This window comes from Bactrocera latifrons, unplaced genomic scaffold (assembly GCF_001853355.1).
Source record: "Bactrocera latifrons isolate USDA-ARS-PBARC rearing strain unplaced genomic scaffold, ASM185335v1 scaffold_107, whole genome shotgun sequence".
Taxonomy (NCBI): domain Eukaryota; kingdom Metazoa; phylum Arthropoda; class Insecta; order Diptera; family Tephritidae; genus Bactrocera; species Bactrocera latifrons.
The window spans coordinates 545,377-563,882 of NW_017534486.1; the positions used below are offsets into that span (position 1 = coordinate 545,377).

Sequence of the window (18,506 nt, forward strand, 5' to 3'; positions counted from 1 at the left end):
GTGGCAGTAGAGTCTGCTCACCTTGTTGCAGAAGTTCAGAACTAGCTCAACAATATTAATTCTGGGAAATTTAAATCTCCCTTTTTTCTTCAATTTCCCATGCCAAAATTCTATGCGGTTAAAAATTAAAAATAAATTTTATATACGGTGGAATTCCTTTCTTTTGTTGGATTCGCCTCATTCGCGTAAATCCACAATATCACCTGTCACGATTTCAAGGATGTGTTTCGAAGCATCGCTATAGCATTTTTAACACTTCTCCCAGCCAATCAACAGGAGCCTTTTTTGAGCGACCGATAAATTATGAGGGCTCCAGCGTGATTATCTCTATCTCACCATAGATTGCATGATGATCTGGCTAAATTAGTTTGTGCACAACATCCATAGTTCTGGAACAATAACTGATTTTGGACGACCTTCACGAAATCTATCTATCTATCTATGGTCTCTGCCCTCGATTGAATTCACCACACCATCACTAAACTCTTGTCCTTAATGGAGTTTTATTGCTAAAAATTTAATTAAGTTCATCGATATACTGTTGATGAGTTAATCCGCGACGAAAGTTGGAAAACATAATCGCGCGAAATAGTTCACGATTTAAATCTATTTTTTGAGAGATGAGATGAATAATCCACTATAAATAACATAAATAGCGGTCGTATGTCAAAACGTTCTCATTACGTATAAGATTGTCAGACTGCACCAGTAGGGCTGCCAAACCCCGAAATGTAAAAAGCAACCTACGTTTAACCAGAACTCTCCCATAACTGGCCAAATTTCATGAACACAACGTTTTAATTAATATTCTTTCCTAAATGCAAATAATTTTGTAAAATATACAAGATTTAATAAATTACAACTTCTGTTTGTTTTTTTTTTTTGTGACCGTAAGAATACATTTCTAATATAAGTTTTTGGCGCGACAGGACAACACTGCGACGGTGGGTGTCCGGTTATGAGAAACTTGAGGTAATTTCTTCTTTATGAATAATATATAATTATTAACATGTGATAACGTAGATATTTTAATTTTCCTTAAGACTTCGAGTAATGGAAGGAAGTTTGTATGAAATTTGACTTCTATTGCCAATTCCAGAGTTCGAGTTATGAAAGTTCAACTGCATTTTACTAACTATTTTACTTTTATTCTAAAGTTCACAAGGCAGTTGGCTCGGCAAATACCGTTTTGGACACATATTTACAATAGTTCCCGCCAAGGGTTGCCAACTCGGCATTATTCCTTAAAATCATAATTTTTATATTCTTTGTCTCTTGATTATATCATCCGCTAAAAGTATTTTCAAATTACTACAAGTGTTGTGGTCTTACTTAGAATTTTGGCAAGCGTTATCAAATATGCAAACATTTATTTCCACACACACTGTGAAGAATACGCTTTTGATACCACTATCAAATGATTACTCATCTTAAAGTTTCTTCTTAACAGCCTATCACGTCAAAACTGCTCATTTGGACTACTAATTAGATGACGTCGATGTCCTAAGTTCTTAACAGCAACCAGCGTTGGCGTCGTCGCTACAAAAAAATTGGTTTGAGATTAGTGATTAAACCGTACAAAAATAAAAATTTTTTTATTGTTTGTATAGCAGTTAGAATAATGATTCACATACATACATATAATAATATTTCTTTTTGCTGTCTCAGCAATTGTTGACAACACAATTGCCATTTTTGGGTTAACCCTGAAATTGCAAAATATTGAGATAATGCATTTATTCATTCAATGTCATCATAAGGCGCCATGAACTCATTTCACTTTTCTTCTTCAATTGAGGATTTTTTGTCTATTTGCAACATTACGATTGCAGAGACGTTACCAATATACCTACATACGTACACTGTATCTGCAACCTTATCTACAATACAAATTTACTTAGCGCTAAGTTTGAGCAGCAGTGTAAACGCTCTTCAACAGGTTTTAGCCGGCGGCTAAAAGGCGGAAATAAAACGAAAAATGCAACGCATGCAGCGGTCTGCTCAAGTCACAGTTGACCTACCTGTTGGCTTAGAAAATTACCTTCACTTTTCCCCCAACCAAAATGCTTAAACGTCTGCTCGGATTGCGTTCATTTGAAACCACGGCTTTGTGTATGCTTGTATGCTTAGGGAGATCCTTATCGCTTCGAGCCCCTTACATACAGACACATACCTAAATGTAGTCGTTTAAGATTCGTGCAGCCTACAAAATTTCTTGGTTTCTCTATTTCACGCACACATACGCACTCATATTCATATATTCGTATATGTATATTTGTGTGTTTTTGTTTTGCTTGGCCGCTTCATTGGTTTTGCCGGTCAAATTGTATTTATTTGTCTGTTGTTGTTGAGAAGGTTATTTATATTTTTAGTCACGTCTTTTATTGTGTTTATTGTATTTGTTGCTTTGCCTGTTGTTTCCCTACGAATTTGCTTTACTTTCAAGGCTTACAACACGGTGCGTATGACTTTCCAGCTCAAACCGGCGTTTTCTCGAGAAATCGTATAAATTCTATTCCGTGTGGCTTTTCTTGATTTGCATTCATTATCGGTCGTTATGTTGCAGCGTAAAGTGTGTTTGCTTTCAACAATTTTCTACTCAATGCTTAACGCTTGGATCGCGTAAGTGTGCACAAGAAATGTTGAAATATAATTTTGAACGAATTAAAAATTAATGTGTTATAAATTAAAAATCGAAAATGCTTATATGTGTGCGTTGTGCATAATATATGTATGTTTGTATGTGTATACGCATAATAATTTGACAACAAAACAAACGCGAAACACAAAAAAGAACGCGAAATATTTTTAAGAGTTTTTCTTAATCTAAATCTTTATCAGAATACATACATATATCTTTCGTGGTGTTTGTGTGCATTTAATGCATATAATACATATAGTGACTACGAATGCGAACAAACAGCGCGCTGTAACGATAAGCGAGTGCAAATTTTAAATTACTCATATAATTGTGTTGTCATCTTTATAAATTTTCAAGCAACAAAAGTAAATGAAGCTTTTGTTTAATATCATCAAATTATAACATTATATTGTTGCTGTTCGTGATTTCGGTATAAATGCGGATGGTTAGTCATATTTTATTTAATATAATTAGAAAACAATATATAAATGTGTGTGCGCGAAAGATCCAATTAAAGTTCATAGTGAAGTAAACCAAGAAAAAAAAGTGTCCATACAATTACTTGATTTTGATCGTTCAATTTGCGTGCCATCTCTGTGCTGTAGTCAACCGAATTGAACAATTTCTTCGGAGATCGTTGCGATGCCTTGGATAATAATCTATGATGAACTTTGTGAAGATATCTTGTCAAATATAAAATGTTTCCGTACAAAGGCTTAATTTTAATTGATCTGTTTGTATAGCAGCCATATACAGGGTGGGCCATCTAACGTTTTAAATTTGAATTATCTATATTTCGACATTGGAAACGTCAAATATCATTCGGAAAGTGACAGATATTCAGTAAAAAGTCTAAAATTTACTTTTAAAATTTAGCCACTTGACCATCCGAGCCGTCTACAGTTCGCAGATTGGGCAGAAGATCGTTTGACCGAGGATGGTCAATTTTACTGAAAAATAATCTTTTCGGACGAGGCTCATTTCCACCTCGATGGTTACGTTAACAAGCAGAATTGTCGCATTTGGGGCATAGAAAACCCGCACGTAATCGTCGAGAAGCCAATGCACCCAGCACGAATCATTGTATGGTGCGGATTTTGGTCTGGTGGAATCATTGGCCCATTTTTGTTCGAAAAGGAAGAAGGAAATTGAAGAGGAAGACTTGTACAACATTTGGTACCAGCAGGACGGCGCTACGTGCCATACAGCAAACGCTACACTCAATCTTTTACGCCCTATCTTCGAAAATCGCATAATCAGCAAAAGAGGTGATGTGAATTGGCCTCCCAGAAGCTGCTATTTAACTCCGTTGGACTATTTTCTGTGGTTAGCTGTTAAAGATAAATGAAACCGTCGAGAAAGTACTCCAAAATTGGGTGGATCGGATAAGCTACTGTAAACTCAGCCGTGGTGGTTATTTGTCCGAAATTGTTTTCCGCAAATAAATTTCATAAAACAACCTTTTAAATAAATGTTAGACCTTTGAAAAATATCAAGCCGTTTTTTATTGAATTTTTAAATTTAAAATTTTATATGGCCCACCCTGTACATGTTACAGTGGTGCTTTATCGACGGTATCCACAAATGAGCAGCTTCTTGAGGAGAACAGTTCATGTACAAATTTTCATTGATTGCTCAAAACCTGAGGGATTTCGCTTATTGACTCAGATTATCACGCTCATCATTTATATACCCGTATGTACAGGGTCTATCAAAAGGAATGATGTGATGTTAAAATTAAATAAAACACTAAAATTTGTTCTAAAATGGTTCTTTTTTTTTTTGCTATGCATATAATTTTTAAAGTCATTTATGATTTGAACAAAATGTCGGCCGAATAGTCACCACGGTTCCGTTTGCATATCTGGTTGTTGCTGATGTAGCGGCAGAATTATGCCGAGTTGACAGTCCTTGACCTGATAAAAATCCGGTTATAATCCTTGCTATAGACGGTAATAGCATTTTCTGTCTGATTTCGTAACGATTAAGGCTCGATGATGTCGTCATACCACAATCCGCAACAATCAGTAGATTTGAGGATGCAATTGTGTTTCTTGAACCAGTGGAGTATTTGACTCGATCACATTTCTTTTTATGACCTCAAACTGTGACTAAGGTTCCCCTCGGTTATCTGCTGGTTTGCAAGCCTGCTGGGGATACGATTTACATTTGTATTTTCAAAAGTTGTTAAACAAATATATATAAATGTAGATATAGTTGATTAAGCAAAAATAATGTTTAGAGACTCTTATTTTTTGATCTAATGGAATAATTTTGTAATGTGATCAATTTTGGTTTAATTTTTTAGGTTTCGTCATCATTGAGGAAGGAAAATTTTAACAAGTCAAGTTTTATAGGAAACTAAATTAATTTTTTAAGACAACTTACTTTCTCAAAAAAGTAGAATGGTTAAAAAAATATTTTTGCAATGCGGCATGATAAGCCGCTAACATTTTATAAATATTATGTATGCATGTATGTGCTTTAATCCATGTACATATATACAAAATTCAATAGAAAGCAAGTTCGAATATCAGCGTTACTAAAAAATTAGACCACTCACCCACCGGCCATTTTAACATTCAATTAATCTTTTTTCATAATGTGAGTGTACGATTTTATACAACCGTTTCTAAGCGACAAAAACCGAGTGTCATTTCTTATAAAAAATTTGCATTTATAAATATATAATGTATTTCACAGAATTCAAAACCACAACAATGATTTCAAGTGAATTTGTTATATATACAACATTTTTTAGGTTATAATGAGTTTTGAACAACCAGTAACAACCTACCTTCTTTCTCGGCATTGTACTGTATTTCTAATGGAAGAGAAATTAAACATTTAGCACCAAATAATATTTATTTAAAAAATCAAAATTTTGCACTTAAAATAAACATACAAGATCAAACTAATTAAACTTATTTTAATAAGAGTATCTCCATTTCTGTTCATCAAATAACAAGTTTGAACATACATATGTACATATGTGCATGCATATACATACATAAATTGCATTTGTTTAATATCGTCCAATTCACTAAATTCTAATTGAAAATATTTTGTATACGCTTTGCTAATTTGCCACATTTCGCTTCTTTCCTCATTCATTTTTTAGTTTTTCATTCTAAAAAACAAAACGCAAGCACTAAAATTGGACTACAAAAAAAAAAGAAACAAATAAACCAAATTATTAATTCCAAACGAATCGTTTCATCCACTCATCAACACTTTGGGGCACGTCAAATTCAATTTTCTAACATTTTCGGATTCTGAAGTGCGTCCATTGGATTGGGTTTGGTTAATCATACATTGCCGTGCAGGGACATCGCACATCACTCCCACTACAATCACCACTACCATCACCACCACAACCACTACTATTACTACCATCTCCAACCACAGCCAATAGTGCCCATACAGGTGATTTAATCACCACACAAACAAACGTAATTAGGTTGCAGGACATCATCGTCATCTCAGTGCTTTGTTTTGCATATTTGTGGTAGCGCATGTTGGCCGAAACAAATAAGCAGCTAAAAATTGCTTACACAAACCTAACCTGCAAAGAAAAAAAAAATTAACAATTAATTTGCAAACCGAGCGTCGCTCATATATCAATCATAAATAAGCAAATTGCTAATTACACACGCACGCACACACAGTGCTGCTCACCACAATGAGTTTGTGGAAGAGTATCGTACGCTCTCCGGAGCTTGAAAAGCGCATGACTCAGTACTACGATGTCAAGGGCCTCGCCGAGATACGCGTGCAATTTGCATCGTGGATTGAAGAGTTCATAATGTAAGTAAAAAAAAACTACAAAAACGAAAAGCACCATAGACAAATAGGCTGCAGTGGCAGGAGAAATGTGTGTGCTGGGCGCTTAAATCAGCTGCCTTGCAAAATCTAGCAGAACTTAGCATTTATTTAAACCTATTTGTCGCAACAATTGCATTAGCATAATTAAAATTAATGCTGACCCACAACGGCTGCATAAATAAATAAATATATCTGTTTCTGTGTGTATGTATGTGCGTATGTCGGTGTGTTTAATATGTCTACAATTTGCGTAATAATAACTTCTTTGTTTGAGTCCTCCGTACACGTACTCGTCCTACTATAAACATGTTCAATAGTTTCTATGCATTTAGAGCCTTCCAGAAAAGGTTCACTCGAACCGAGTTAGCTGTCTTTAGATTTAATGTACCTACAGATATTTGGCTAAAATTATACTTGTATATATCTTTATAAAGTTGAGTTTTAAAGTATATTTATTATATATACCTTTGTAGTATGCGTTTCAATAATACATACATATACATACTTATATAGAACATTGGTGAACTAAACTATGCTTATGTCTTACAGGTCTCATCACCAATTGCCAACTAACCAGAAAATCTTCGAACAATTAGTCAACGCATTCTACGACGGACTGAAACAGAAGCTCATTACATTGGATGGTGATAATTTGTTAAAATTTAAAATTCGTGAAATTTGCGCGCATCTCGCACGAACAACACCCCTTGAACTATACACGTACATTCGTAACGGTTTACTTCGTGAAATTCAGGCGTTAAAGGAAGGAATGCCACAAAATCCCTACATGTATAATACAGCACTTGTTGGTGGCCATGTGAATGGGATCGGCGGCATGAATGCAGGTAATCCCTATATGAGCGCTGTCGGCGTTGGCGTAAGCCACATCGATGATGTGAATATGGCCGAAGATGCGTACGCATTGCCGGCACGCATACAGAAATTAGCCGTCGATGTTGAGAATATGCGTTTGGCCATACACAATTTCCAAGGTGAACAGGATTCGGTATACAATTATTTTAGTGATTTCAACCAAACACGTGCAATGATGTCGGCACAAGATATACAGGAACGTGAAAATCAATTTAAGGAACAGTATCTCATTTTGTCCGAACGCAAGAAGGTTGTTGTCACCGATTTGCGACGCGTTATCAACGAATACGATATGATACAAGAGCAAGTGATAATGGCATTGAAAATGTGGCAACGCAATCAGGCTTTGGCTGGCAATGGTGCGCCATTCCACGACAATTTAGATGAGATACAACGTTGTATAGAGATGTTGGTGGATATGATTACCAAAATTCAATTATACGTTACTAATCTGCACGCGATGGGCGATGATCCGATTCTAGCAGATTTACTAAATCATGTACGTTCTACACAGAAAATTCTGGTATTGTCAGCTTTTATAGTGGAACGCCAGCCGCCACAAGTTATGAAAACACATACGAGGTTAGTCGATATACAAGCGTATACCTACATATATAATATATTGTATAAAAATTTTCATTTCGTTTGTCTGATTTCAGATTTGCCGCCGCTGTACGATGGTTGATTGGCCCACAGCTTGAGATATACAGAACTAATCCAACCATAGAATGCGTGATACTCTCAGGTAAAAAGAAAACTCAAATGTTTAATGTATAGTCATCATATACACGTTTTGGACGATGAAGTACAGACATGATTCTAACATTATGACGTTAAAAGTCGGACAGTTAATAACCGTAAGTTTTTAAGAGTTACATTCGTCTGCCTGTGCTCTTTCACTCCTTATAAGACCGCGATAACAGCCATAATACAGAGCCGCAATAAAATCTTCAAGTTGCCAGTCGGCGATTCGTGAGGAAAAGATAAAGGAACATTGTTGGCAACATACAAGGCAATCGGCAGGCCGGTCATAAACTAGGCTGCGCCGATATGGCCGCCTGTGTATGTTTAAATAGAGACTAATCAGCGTAGATCGTGTCCGGTCTATGATAATGTGCCGTTTGATGTCTCCGGTTGAGAATTTGCATAGCGAGGCCCGCATGCTTCCTAAACTAAATGAGTTCCTCTTCTTGTAATATCCTAGAAACATTATGGCCGTTCCCTTGATGGTCGAACCCAGATTTTTATCCGGCCAAGGATTGTCAACTCGGGAGAAATCAATGGGTCGTTCCTTGAATTTGTTGACCACATACTCCGACCAGATGTCGGCCCGACTAACTGTAGACACGTATTCACAGGAGCCATTAACATCCTCTCCGACACCCTGTCAATGAATAGCGTACTTGGCTTACCACCCAATCGCTACACTAATAACAACATATGGTCGAAATCCGTTCCCGCGGCAGCTAGGTCTGCGTAACCCCTACGGACCCGTATTTTTATTATCATCAAGAATTGTCAACTTATCAGCATCCCTAACTAACTACTTCAAATACTGGTCGAAATCAGACCATAACTTTTAAAGCCTTCAGATACCGATTACAAGACCCTCACTGCTTAGGTCTAACTTTTGTTTACCGAAAATATGAGACCTCTTAACGGTATTCAGGATTTTTCAAATCGGATATGGTCAATACTTAGTCCCCATATTCTGATACGAATTTGAAAATATTCGGTTGGCTTTATACCGTATATATGGTCAATATAATCTTCGATATACTATAGTTGGGTGGTGGTGAAAATGTTGTAGCTTGGATACTAGCTACTGCACTGGGAATTATGTTGGTGAAATCGGTCCACGAATTATGTGCCTTAGCCCGCATTTACTACGTATACTTATTTAGTGTTATTCCAGTCGACTTTTTGTCGAATATATAGGTTAATATGTGAGTTATAATAAAAAATGGCGTCGAAAAATATTCTCAGGACACATCAGCACTTTGAGCTTTGCAAATTGCGAGAGGTCAAAATGTTCCGTTACATACGAATTCGGTATTTTCTTACTTGTTAAGAATTATTTTAAAATTTATATTCTATATTAACAAGATGATGTTTGACCCATTTTTCAGAGGCCCAAGCTCAACGGCACGCTGCTCATAACAGCACTACGGATATGCAAACCGCCGCTCCACCGCAGTCTTCTGGTGAAATTCTAAATAACGTCAGCTCTATGGAATTCCAACAGGCCACACGAGTATTCTCGGCTAGTTTTAGGTGATTTTAAATTTTTTATCCCAAATTATTTGCAATATATGTATGTTAACTGAAAAAATCGACTCTTTTCTTTTCAGAAATATGCAATTGAAAAAAATTAAGCGGGCCGAAAAGAAAGGCACCGAGAGTGTTATGGACGAGAAGTTCTCTTTACTCTTCTACACAACTGTCGTTTTCAACGAATTCAAGATAAGTGTAAGTGCTAACGAAATTTATTTAAATTTTTATTTAAATTATATTTATAATTTATTTATAATTGATATTCTTGTCACTTTTCGTTTTCAGTGCTGGACACTTTCTTTGCCAGTTGTTGTGATTGTGCACGGCAATCAGGAGCCACAATCCTGGGCCACTATCACTTGGGATAATGCATTTTCCGATATTACGCGTGAACCCTTCCAAGTGCCAGAGAAAGTACGCTGGCAGCAATTATCTGTGGCTTTAGATACGAAGTTTGGTTCGGCGACAGGAAGAAATTTAACCGAAGATAATTTGAACTTTCTATGTGAGTTATTTTACCCTCATTACGACTATTTAGCACGAGCACGATTAATGAATAATTTTTTCGTTTTTTTTTTTGAATCTTTAGATGAGAAACTTTTCCGCAACGAAGCTGGCGAGCATAATGAGTTCATCACGTGGGCACAGTTCTGCAAAGAACCTCTACCAGATCGAGCCTTTACCTTCTGGGATTGGTTCTTTGCAATAATGAAATTGACCAAGGATCATTTATTGAATCTGTGGAAAGAGGGTCTTATTGTTGGTTTCATAAACAAGCGCAAGACTTTGGAAGAAATTTTACCCGTGCAACAATATGGCACATTTTTACTTCGCTTCTCCGATAGTGAATTGGGTATGTGATGGGTTGTATTTATTAACACACTTAAGCTTATTACGTCGTCTCTAATTAGGTGGTATAACTGTGGCTTTTGTCGACGATCAGGGTAATAAACTTATGCTGGCACCTTGGACGTCACGTGATTTAAATATACGTTGTTTGGCGGATCGCATACACGATTTGAACGTTTTGCGTACTGTCTTTCCAAAGAATCAGGCACGTGATGAGGCGTTTGGAAACTTCTATTCACACCACGTCGGTAAGTGTTGACATTAACGCATTGATGAATATGGTAACCTCCGCTTATTTGCTCACGAAAATATGTTTTTTTTTTTTTTACATAAATCGGTGCATCGTATTAAGCGCCGAGTGTACCACTTTTTGTTCTGTACATTAATGTTCGCTTATTAAATAAATATTGCCTTTAGCAGAACAAACAACACGTGATGGCTATGTTCCGAATACAATAAGAGCACACGTACCGGCCATAGAAGGCGGTTCCGTGGTAGGCACTCCTCAGCATCAACCGCAAGATATATCAATACCGAAGTAAGTTTTTGTTGTTGGTTTGTTAGAAAAATTATTTTTGCTTTAATTAATTTTCGAAATTGAATTATTATCTAATACTTTTTTTAATTATTACTTACTAATTTTTTTGTAATTATAAGTTTAATGATGGGCTGCTTATACTATTCTTTTATCTGACTAAAGTATTATATTTTTGTTTAAAATTTTGGTTAACGATCCTTCAAAATTATTTGTTTTATTGTTTGTGCCAATATTGTTGTCAAGTCATATGTGTTGAGGTTTCCTCCCTTTAGTTTCCTGAAAGCGTTTCTGTTTGGACGGTTAGCACTGAATTTGGACCTGTTGAACATTGAAAAATTCTAGGGTAATGTATTTAGATGTACGCAATCATTGTTGAGCATAGAAATGACTCACGCCTTACATCTTCGTTTTGCTACCTTCAAAATGTTTCTCTTTAAATCAATTTTGAGCTCGGCTTTTGTTCGAAAATTTTGTGATCTCCTTCCGTTGGACAGATAAAATCTAAATAATAACAACAACAATAAATGCCATAACATACCGAATTATCTAACACTTTGTATTTTCTGCTATTTTTAAGCCTTCAAAAGGGAAAATCTAGTTAGCCATGATGTTGGTAACTCCTAGAAGGAAAGGTCGGAGAACCTTCTAACTTTATATACGCGAACTAGTTACATAGTTATTGAGATATCGCTGTTACTTTTTGCACACGTCCTTTTCTTTCCAAGAAGTAGCACAGTTGTCGCAATCGCCGTTATCGGACCACTATAAGATATAGTGCCATACAAACTGAATGAGCAAAATTAAGTTGTTAAGAAAAGTTTGTTTATTTTACAAGTTTTCTTTCTTAAATTTGGCACTGATTATTGTCTAAAGTAACGGTATAATATACAAAGAAATTGTTCAGATCGGACCACTACATATAGCTGCCATACAAATTGCGCGGTTGAAATCAATTTCTTTTATGGAAACATATTTATTTGTGTATGTTATTATAGTTTCGGTGCAATATAAGTAAAGGTTTTTCTTGCTTATCTTAAAATGCATTTAAAACGCTTAAAACATTGTTAAATGGCTTCAAGTGGCGCCCTCAGTCAGTATTTTTCTTAGAAAAGCGTTTGAAAAATATTTTATAGATAAACAAAAAAAAAAGTTATGGTTCAGTAATTATGAATATATGAAGAATATACACGTAAAATTTTAAGTAACTTCCCCTTGAACTGAATTTGAGAGATAATACTGTTACAGTAACGCAACGCCTAACCTCCAAATTTATTGACATCAAGATGTGAGGCACTACATTAACATTCCTCAGCTAATTGGAGTTAGTTCAGTTTTCAAGTAATAATATGAATACCATGGTACAAATAAGAGATTTAGCTCTCGGTGAAACATCTCCTCAAGCTGCTGACACACATTTTGAAACCATATATTTATTTATAAACAAATTGTAATATTCTATTTCTCCACATATGACTCTGACAACATTTTGACATATTTTTTGCAAAATTGAAGTTATTTTGTGTATTATGTTTCTTTTTCTCTATGATTTTAACTTGGCAAACAAACTTAATTTGTATATTTGTATTTTGCTTAAACCTTTGAACACTATCTCTATAAATGAACCTTGCTTTTAGCTCTATTTGAAAACTAGATCGCAATACTTTGAAAATTAACTCTCACCTGTTGAATTAATTAATGATTTTTTGTTTTTTAATGATGACCGGAAATCAAGCTTTTTTGCATAAATCACTAATGGTGCGCTGTTTGCATTGGGTTGCTTCATTTAATCAATGCTAAATGAGGTCAGTCAGCGCAGTTGACTTGCGACTGTGCCGATTTTGTTTGGAAAATGTTGATATGTTTAACAGAAATAACAAAAAACCTAGCCTATTTGTGTATAAAGTATATGATTTATTTCAATATAACTGAACACAATTTTGTCTTTTATTTTTCTCTCGATTCTTCTGGCTGTCCGACAACTATACTTTCGACAACAAAACAAATCAAAAAACAACTGCGCGCATCTTAAACCTTTTGCCACTCTACACACATGCTTAACCTCACGCGTCCTTCCCGTGTGTGTGATGAAATCAATGTTTTCTTAAACACATACACACATACAAACTCGATAGTTATATCGAAGATCTTGGCATCGATTGGAATTGCATCTGAAATGGGTGGGCTGTATATAATTGGTATAATGAATGGTCAAATATTTAGTGGAGTGTGTGCAACATGTCATGCAACAGTTGCTCAAGACTTTTAAGCAGGTATTTTTTCTTAACATTTCGTTTTCATTGATTTGGTTATAACTTGTTTTTTTTTTCTTAATTGAAAGTGTTGCACTACTTGTCTTGAAATGTGGTATAATGTGCTGTTATGTTTTTTTTTTCATTATTATTACTATTACTTTTTTTGTACGTTGATAAGCAAAGCAAATTGATGCGTGCGTTCTCACAGCCATTCAGCCATTTAGCCATATAGCCAATCAATGCAAGTCACCATTCAAAACTTCTCATTACCACATCTATTACCAACTAATAACTAATTTCTTACTTAAATTATACAATTTCCGCATTTATTTTGGGTAACTTATTGTAGTTCTAATTTAACGGCAATCATTGGATGCTTTTTAAGTCATAAAAAATATAAGTAAATAGTTTAACGAATCACGGTGAATGATGACCGGTGGAATGAACGCACATATGTACAGTGCTAATTCACCATGTTCGCCAACACATAAATACTATTTCCTTTTAATTGCAAATAATTTATATAATAATTGTAGCATAATGTTAAGCGCTTTTCTACTTCCGATTTCGAAACTAAGTTTTTTTGTTTTCAAATACCACAAGCTTAAGCCACTTAAGTACACTTTCTTCACTTCTTCTAGGTACTTTATGCAATTATGATGTCTAAGTTTTTAACAATTTCTTAAAAAAAAAATCACTAATTCATGGATATGTGACTTACGTACGTACATACTTACAGTCTGTGTTGTTGTGCATTCAAGTAGTAGCGAAAAAATTAAAATTATTCGATACTAAGCTCATGCTGTTGCTCATTCATCCACCACAAAGTGTTGCTACTGTCTATTTATTGTTTTTTTTGTAATTGACCAGCAAAAAACATATTAATTCTTGGCCAAGAAATAATATTGTCGCTATTGCGCCGGTTTTCACTCATGCTCATAAACATTTTGTTGTCATTTGTCTAATGTTGAACTGAATTTTCGCTGCTACCGTTGGTTTGAAAGTAAAAAAAAAGTAAAACTCAAAGAAAAAGTATTGCCATCTATATCAAACTAACCACCACACCCTGACTAATTATAAGCTGCCCTAGCTGTTTAGCTATGAAAGCTGCTACTTTAATGACTACTTATATAGTAAATACAATATATATAAAAAAAAAAAACAAAATTCTATAACTAATATATTGAAAGCTTATTACTAATTTTCATTTCATAAATAACTCAAACAATGAAGAATAACTTTTGCTTGCATTTATTTAGATCGCAGAGTAACACCCTAATGCATCTTTGAGTACGCACACACATTAATACTATCACCTACTTGTAAAAGAAATGAAAAAAGCATTGTAACGAACCGAAATGAAACGATTCGAAACATGTTTTGGCAAATACAATATAACTTACAAATACTTCACAACTCAAAATATGCGTAGGATTGGGAATTTATGCGCATGCCAAGTAATTACTGAGCTATGAAACAAAACAAAAAAAAAAAAAAGAAAAAATTCTAAGCTATGAAAAATATTACTAAGAAAAAAGCAAGGATACAAGAAATGATTGTGAAAAAGGCTTAACAAATTTATAAATGAAAGAAAAAGTTATATGTGCTTCATTTGCATTTTTCGCTGAAGCAGTAAAATAGATTAAAAAAATATATAACAAATTTTAAATCACATTTAAACTTGTTAAAAGTGTCCAAACGCGTTATTACAACCAAAGAAAAAACAAATTAGCAGAAATCACGCTTAAAGTCGATTGTCACAATTCTGAATTCTGCAGTGACTTTTTTTGCAGATAAAAAAAAAATTAAAAAATTAAAAAACAAATAAAATTCACTACAAATATCCGCAATTAATGTGTGTACTTGCATGCTCAATGTCTTTGCGTATATCCGCAGCCGAAACTATAGTGATAATATGTAGTTGTATTGGGTCACTTAAACGTACGTTTGTTGTAAGCCGTGTATTCAAAGGTGTCTATAATAGGTGCTTAAATAGATGTGCTTTGCATGTTCACAACATTGCGTCTGTTTGGATGTTGCATGTCAATGGTGTGTTATTGCTTGCCGTTTGCCTTAACTGTCCACATACCAGCAGCCTGAACATATAGGCGACTGTAGGCAGGATTTTGTAGACCACCAATGCTGTGCTTTACCAAAAAAAAAATAAAAATAATTATTATAATAGAATAATGTAGTTGTAAAAGCCATGCGAAATCATCTTATGGCACTTGGCTTTATTCTATCTCTCTCTCTCTCTATCAATTAATTGCTAAAATGCCGCCAAAAATTCATATTTTTCATTTAATTTCATTTCAACGCAATCGCTTTAAATCCTATTTTTGTGTGTGCGTTGCTATTAAACAGTAATCAATTTCTTTCGTACAGTACATACTATAATTAACGAGTATTTATTAATATTTATCTTGTATATTTTGTGTATTGTTCTATTTAATGTCTATAAATTTTGTTTTTGTGCATTTTTCTCTCTCAGTTTTAGTGATTTTGAATCAATAATTTATGATGGATGCGGATAGATACATACACACGCAGTGATATACATATATACACACGTTAACAAATTGATTGAAAGGAAAAGGAATAAAATTAATAACAATAAAAAACAACAACAACATAATTTATACTATAAAATACATTTTAACTATTTGCCATCATATAAAGCGTATACTTGCTTAGAAACTGCGGCTTTTCTAAGAACTTTATGACTTTTACAACAAAAACAACAACACCGATTTGCATATATTCACATATAACGCAAGCGAGAGTCGAAGAGTTCCTTAGCAAAGTAGGCCAGTGTATTAGTTATTAGCAATCATTAATAATACACACATTTGTCCACACAATTAACTACCGTTATTACATTGTCGAGCAATATTTTTAAAAACTACGTTGCTGTGCATATTTAAAAATTGCTGTCTCTGAGCGACTTGTGAGCCATCGTTAAACACACAAAAGCAGTGCAAGCAGAATGCCGCAATGGTTTGAAGGAGAAAGCATGTTCAAAACAAGAGTAAACAAAAACACAAAGCGAAAGGATACTTTGCTGTTTTATCATTTTGTAAGCGTATGGTATGTACATGTTTATTTTTAATTTACATTTTTATTGATTTTTTTTTTAAGTTATTGGTTTTTACAAACACGTTTTCTCATACAGCGTTCTAAGTTAATATGTAAAACGGTATTCTACAACAGATCCGCATCCAATTATCTTTATTTGTTAGAGGAAATATTTAAATGATATAAAATAGTAGTTTAAGATTAAAATTACAGTTTTTCAATTTCCGTTAGTCAATAAAATCAAGAGAAAAAAATATAAATAGCCTATTGTTTGAATAAGAAAGCGCAAAGGATAAAGTTCGGCATAACACTAGTAGTGCACACCTAAGGGTGACAGCCTGAAAAAGTTAAACAATAAGCTACGATCAAAAAAAAAGAAAAAAAAGTCACAAAATGGCGGCGTTAAAAAAAATTTACACCTAATTTTAGTCGTTACAAGCTTGCCATAATTCGATTTTTGATCAGATCAAAAAATCGAGTCGGACATTGTATGAAATTTCATGCTGATTGGACTTGTTATCACTGCATTAAAATCGAAAAATGTTGTTTGGTCAAAAACGCGTTTAAAACTAAACTAGTAGACGGGAATGAAGTGAGTGGCTACCCTTTAAATGGCTGTAATTCAAAAACTAGAATAATTGAGATATAATTTGAGATATCGATTTGGAATGTGACTACCGAAATATATATTTGACTATTGAAATATAAAAAAATTGAACTTTTCCGCTATTTGGGACTAGAAATTTTCGAATTACGTTCAATTTTTCCGAATAAAAAAAATAAATAAATAAATAAATTTCAATGTTAATTCGGTTATTTTTTTTAATGTATTTTTTGCAGTCTTGACCACTATTAAATTTAAATTTTATTATTTATTATAAAGCTATTGCAATATCGTTCCAAAAACACACGCAAAAAAGAAATTGAGTTTAGTTTCATTTGAATAAAAATTAAAAATAGAAAATGCTTGATGATAACTCAGCGCAGTTAGTGACCTTGATGTGGAAATTGGCGCTAACATGTACCCAGAGTGCTGTAACCTTGGCAGCAGTGGAAGACGTTTTTTAGGGCAAACTGAGTTCACGTGTAACTCGAAAATTTTCTTATTTTTATTTTTAGAATTTTTACTGTGTATTCTTAAAGTATGTATAAATGTAGCCTCAAAATTAAATTAATTTTGACAGTAATCTCTCATTAGAGCCATTCTTGCTGCTAAAACTGGTCAAAAAAGTGCGAAACAAGGCTGGATAGCGTCGAAGTTACTCCAATGATGCAATTTATCTTAGCCTTATTGAATTCAGTTGCAAAGATAGCGAGCTATATATGAAAAGAATACTAGTTTAGTAGAAGATCACTGGAAATATTTTAAATATTTTTTCTTCAAATCCGCGTCTAATCGTTTGCAAATAAAAATCTTGAAAAAAAAATAAATAACGGAAAATCATATTTTTTAAAGCAAATCAATTTTCCACAGATTTTGCACTTGAACTAATGTATAATGTAATTGACGTGCTACAAATGAAATATGTTGACCTGAAATACAATATTACGGTGGCTGTCTTAAATATATAAAATTAATTAAAATATAAAGTATATTAAATCTACAAGAAAAACTACGAATTTACACACACACATACGAATTTAGCGAAAATGCTGAGCCAATTTTAAATTGATGTTATACACGTACATTTTTATCTAGCAAAAATATAACTAGTTAATTATAAATGTTATTTAAATCAAATTTTACATGCTCATAAGAAAAAGCAAAGCACATAACTATTTATATTTACATATATAGTATTTAGGGTGTGTATATACAACATAAAGCAGATATGTACTATATGTAATTGTTAAATAGTACTTTTTTATTATCAAATATTACTAAATATATGTATGTATTGGATCTATGTACTAGTATAAATGTAATGAATTGTTTTTGTATGCAATTTTTTCATTTAAACTTTGTTTTATGAAATTTTTGACAATTTTTATTTAAACATTTTCATTTCTATTTGCAGTGCACACTTTCATGTCGCTAGTCGATGCTGAATATGATATGATATTTACATTTACCGTTATGCATGCTGTACCGCCTTGAAAATATATATTTAGTCCATATCTTCTCTCCAAAAACATACGGAAAAAAACATTTATATATATATATTTTTTTTTTTTAATT

General features: G+C 33.7%; 1 protein-coding gene across 5 annotated transcripts in view; it reads left to right on the forward strand.

The window, feature by feature from the left end:
- The window catches only part of LOC108970607 (signal transducer and transcription activator-like), a 26,671-nt gene extending 8,220 nt beyond the window's left edge, over positions 1 to 18,451 (forward strand). Inside the window, exons 1-13 of one of the 5 annotated variants that reach the window (XM_018936120.1) lie at positions 6,201 to 6,448; positions 7,016 to 7,921; positions 7,999 to 8,084; positions 9,469 to 9,613; positions 9,691 to 9,808; positions 9,899 to 10,118; positions 10,203 to 10,466; positions 10,525 to 10,710; positions 10,880 to 11,000; positions 13,133 to 13,270; positions 13,894 to 13,973; positions 15,744 to 16,339; positions 18,346 to 18,451. In XM_018936120.1, the coding sequence (XP_018791665.1) occupies positions 6,324 to 6,448; positions 7,016 to 7,921; positions 7,999 to 8,084; positions 9,469 to 9,613; positions 9,691 to 9,808; positions 9,899 to 10,118; positions 10,203 to 10,466; positions 10,525 to 10,710; positions 10,880 to 11,000; positions 13,133 to 13,172 (2,211 nt within the window). In that variant the 5' untranslated portion in view covers positions 6,201 to 6,323 and the 3' untranslated portion in view covers positions 13,173 to 13,270; positions 13,894 to 13,973; positions 15,744 to 16,339; positions 18,346 to 18,451. Of the gene's footprint in view, positions 1 to 5,762; positions 6,449 to 7,015; positions 7,922 to 7,998; positions 8,085 to 9,468; positions 9,614 to 9,690; positions 9,809 to 9,898; positions 10,119 to 10,202; positions 10,467 to 10,524; positions 10,711 to 10,879; positions 11,001 to 13,132; positions 13,271 to 13,893; positions 13,974 to 14,511; positions 14,730 to 15,743; positions 16,340 to 18,345 lie in introns of those variants that run through there. The other 4 variants (XM_018936112.1, XM_018936094.1, XM_018936103.1 and 1 more) reach the window with 4 other exon arrangements.
- The last annotated feature ends 55 nt before the right edge of the window (positions 18,452 to 18,506 follow it).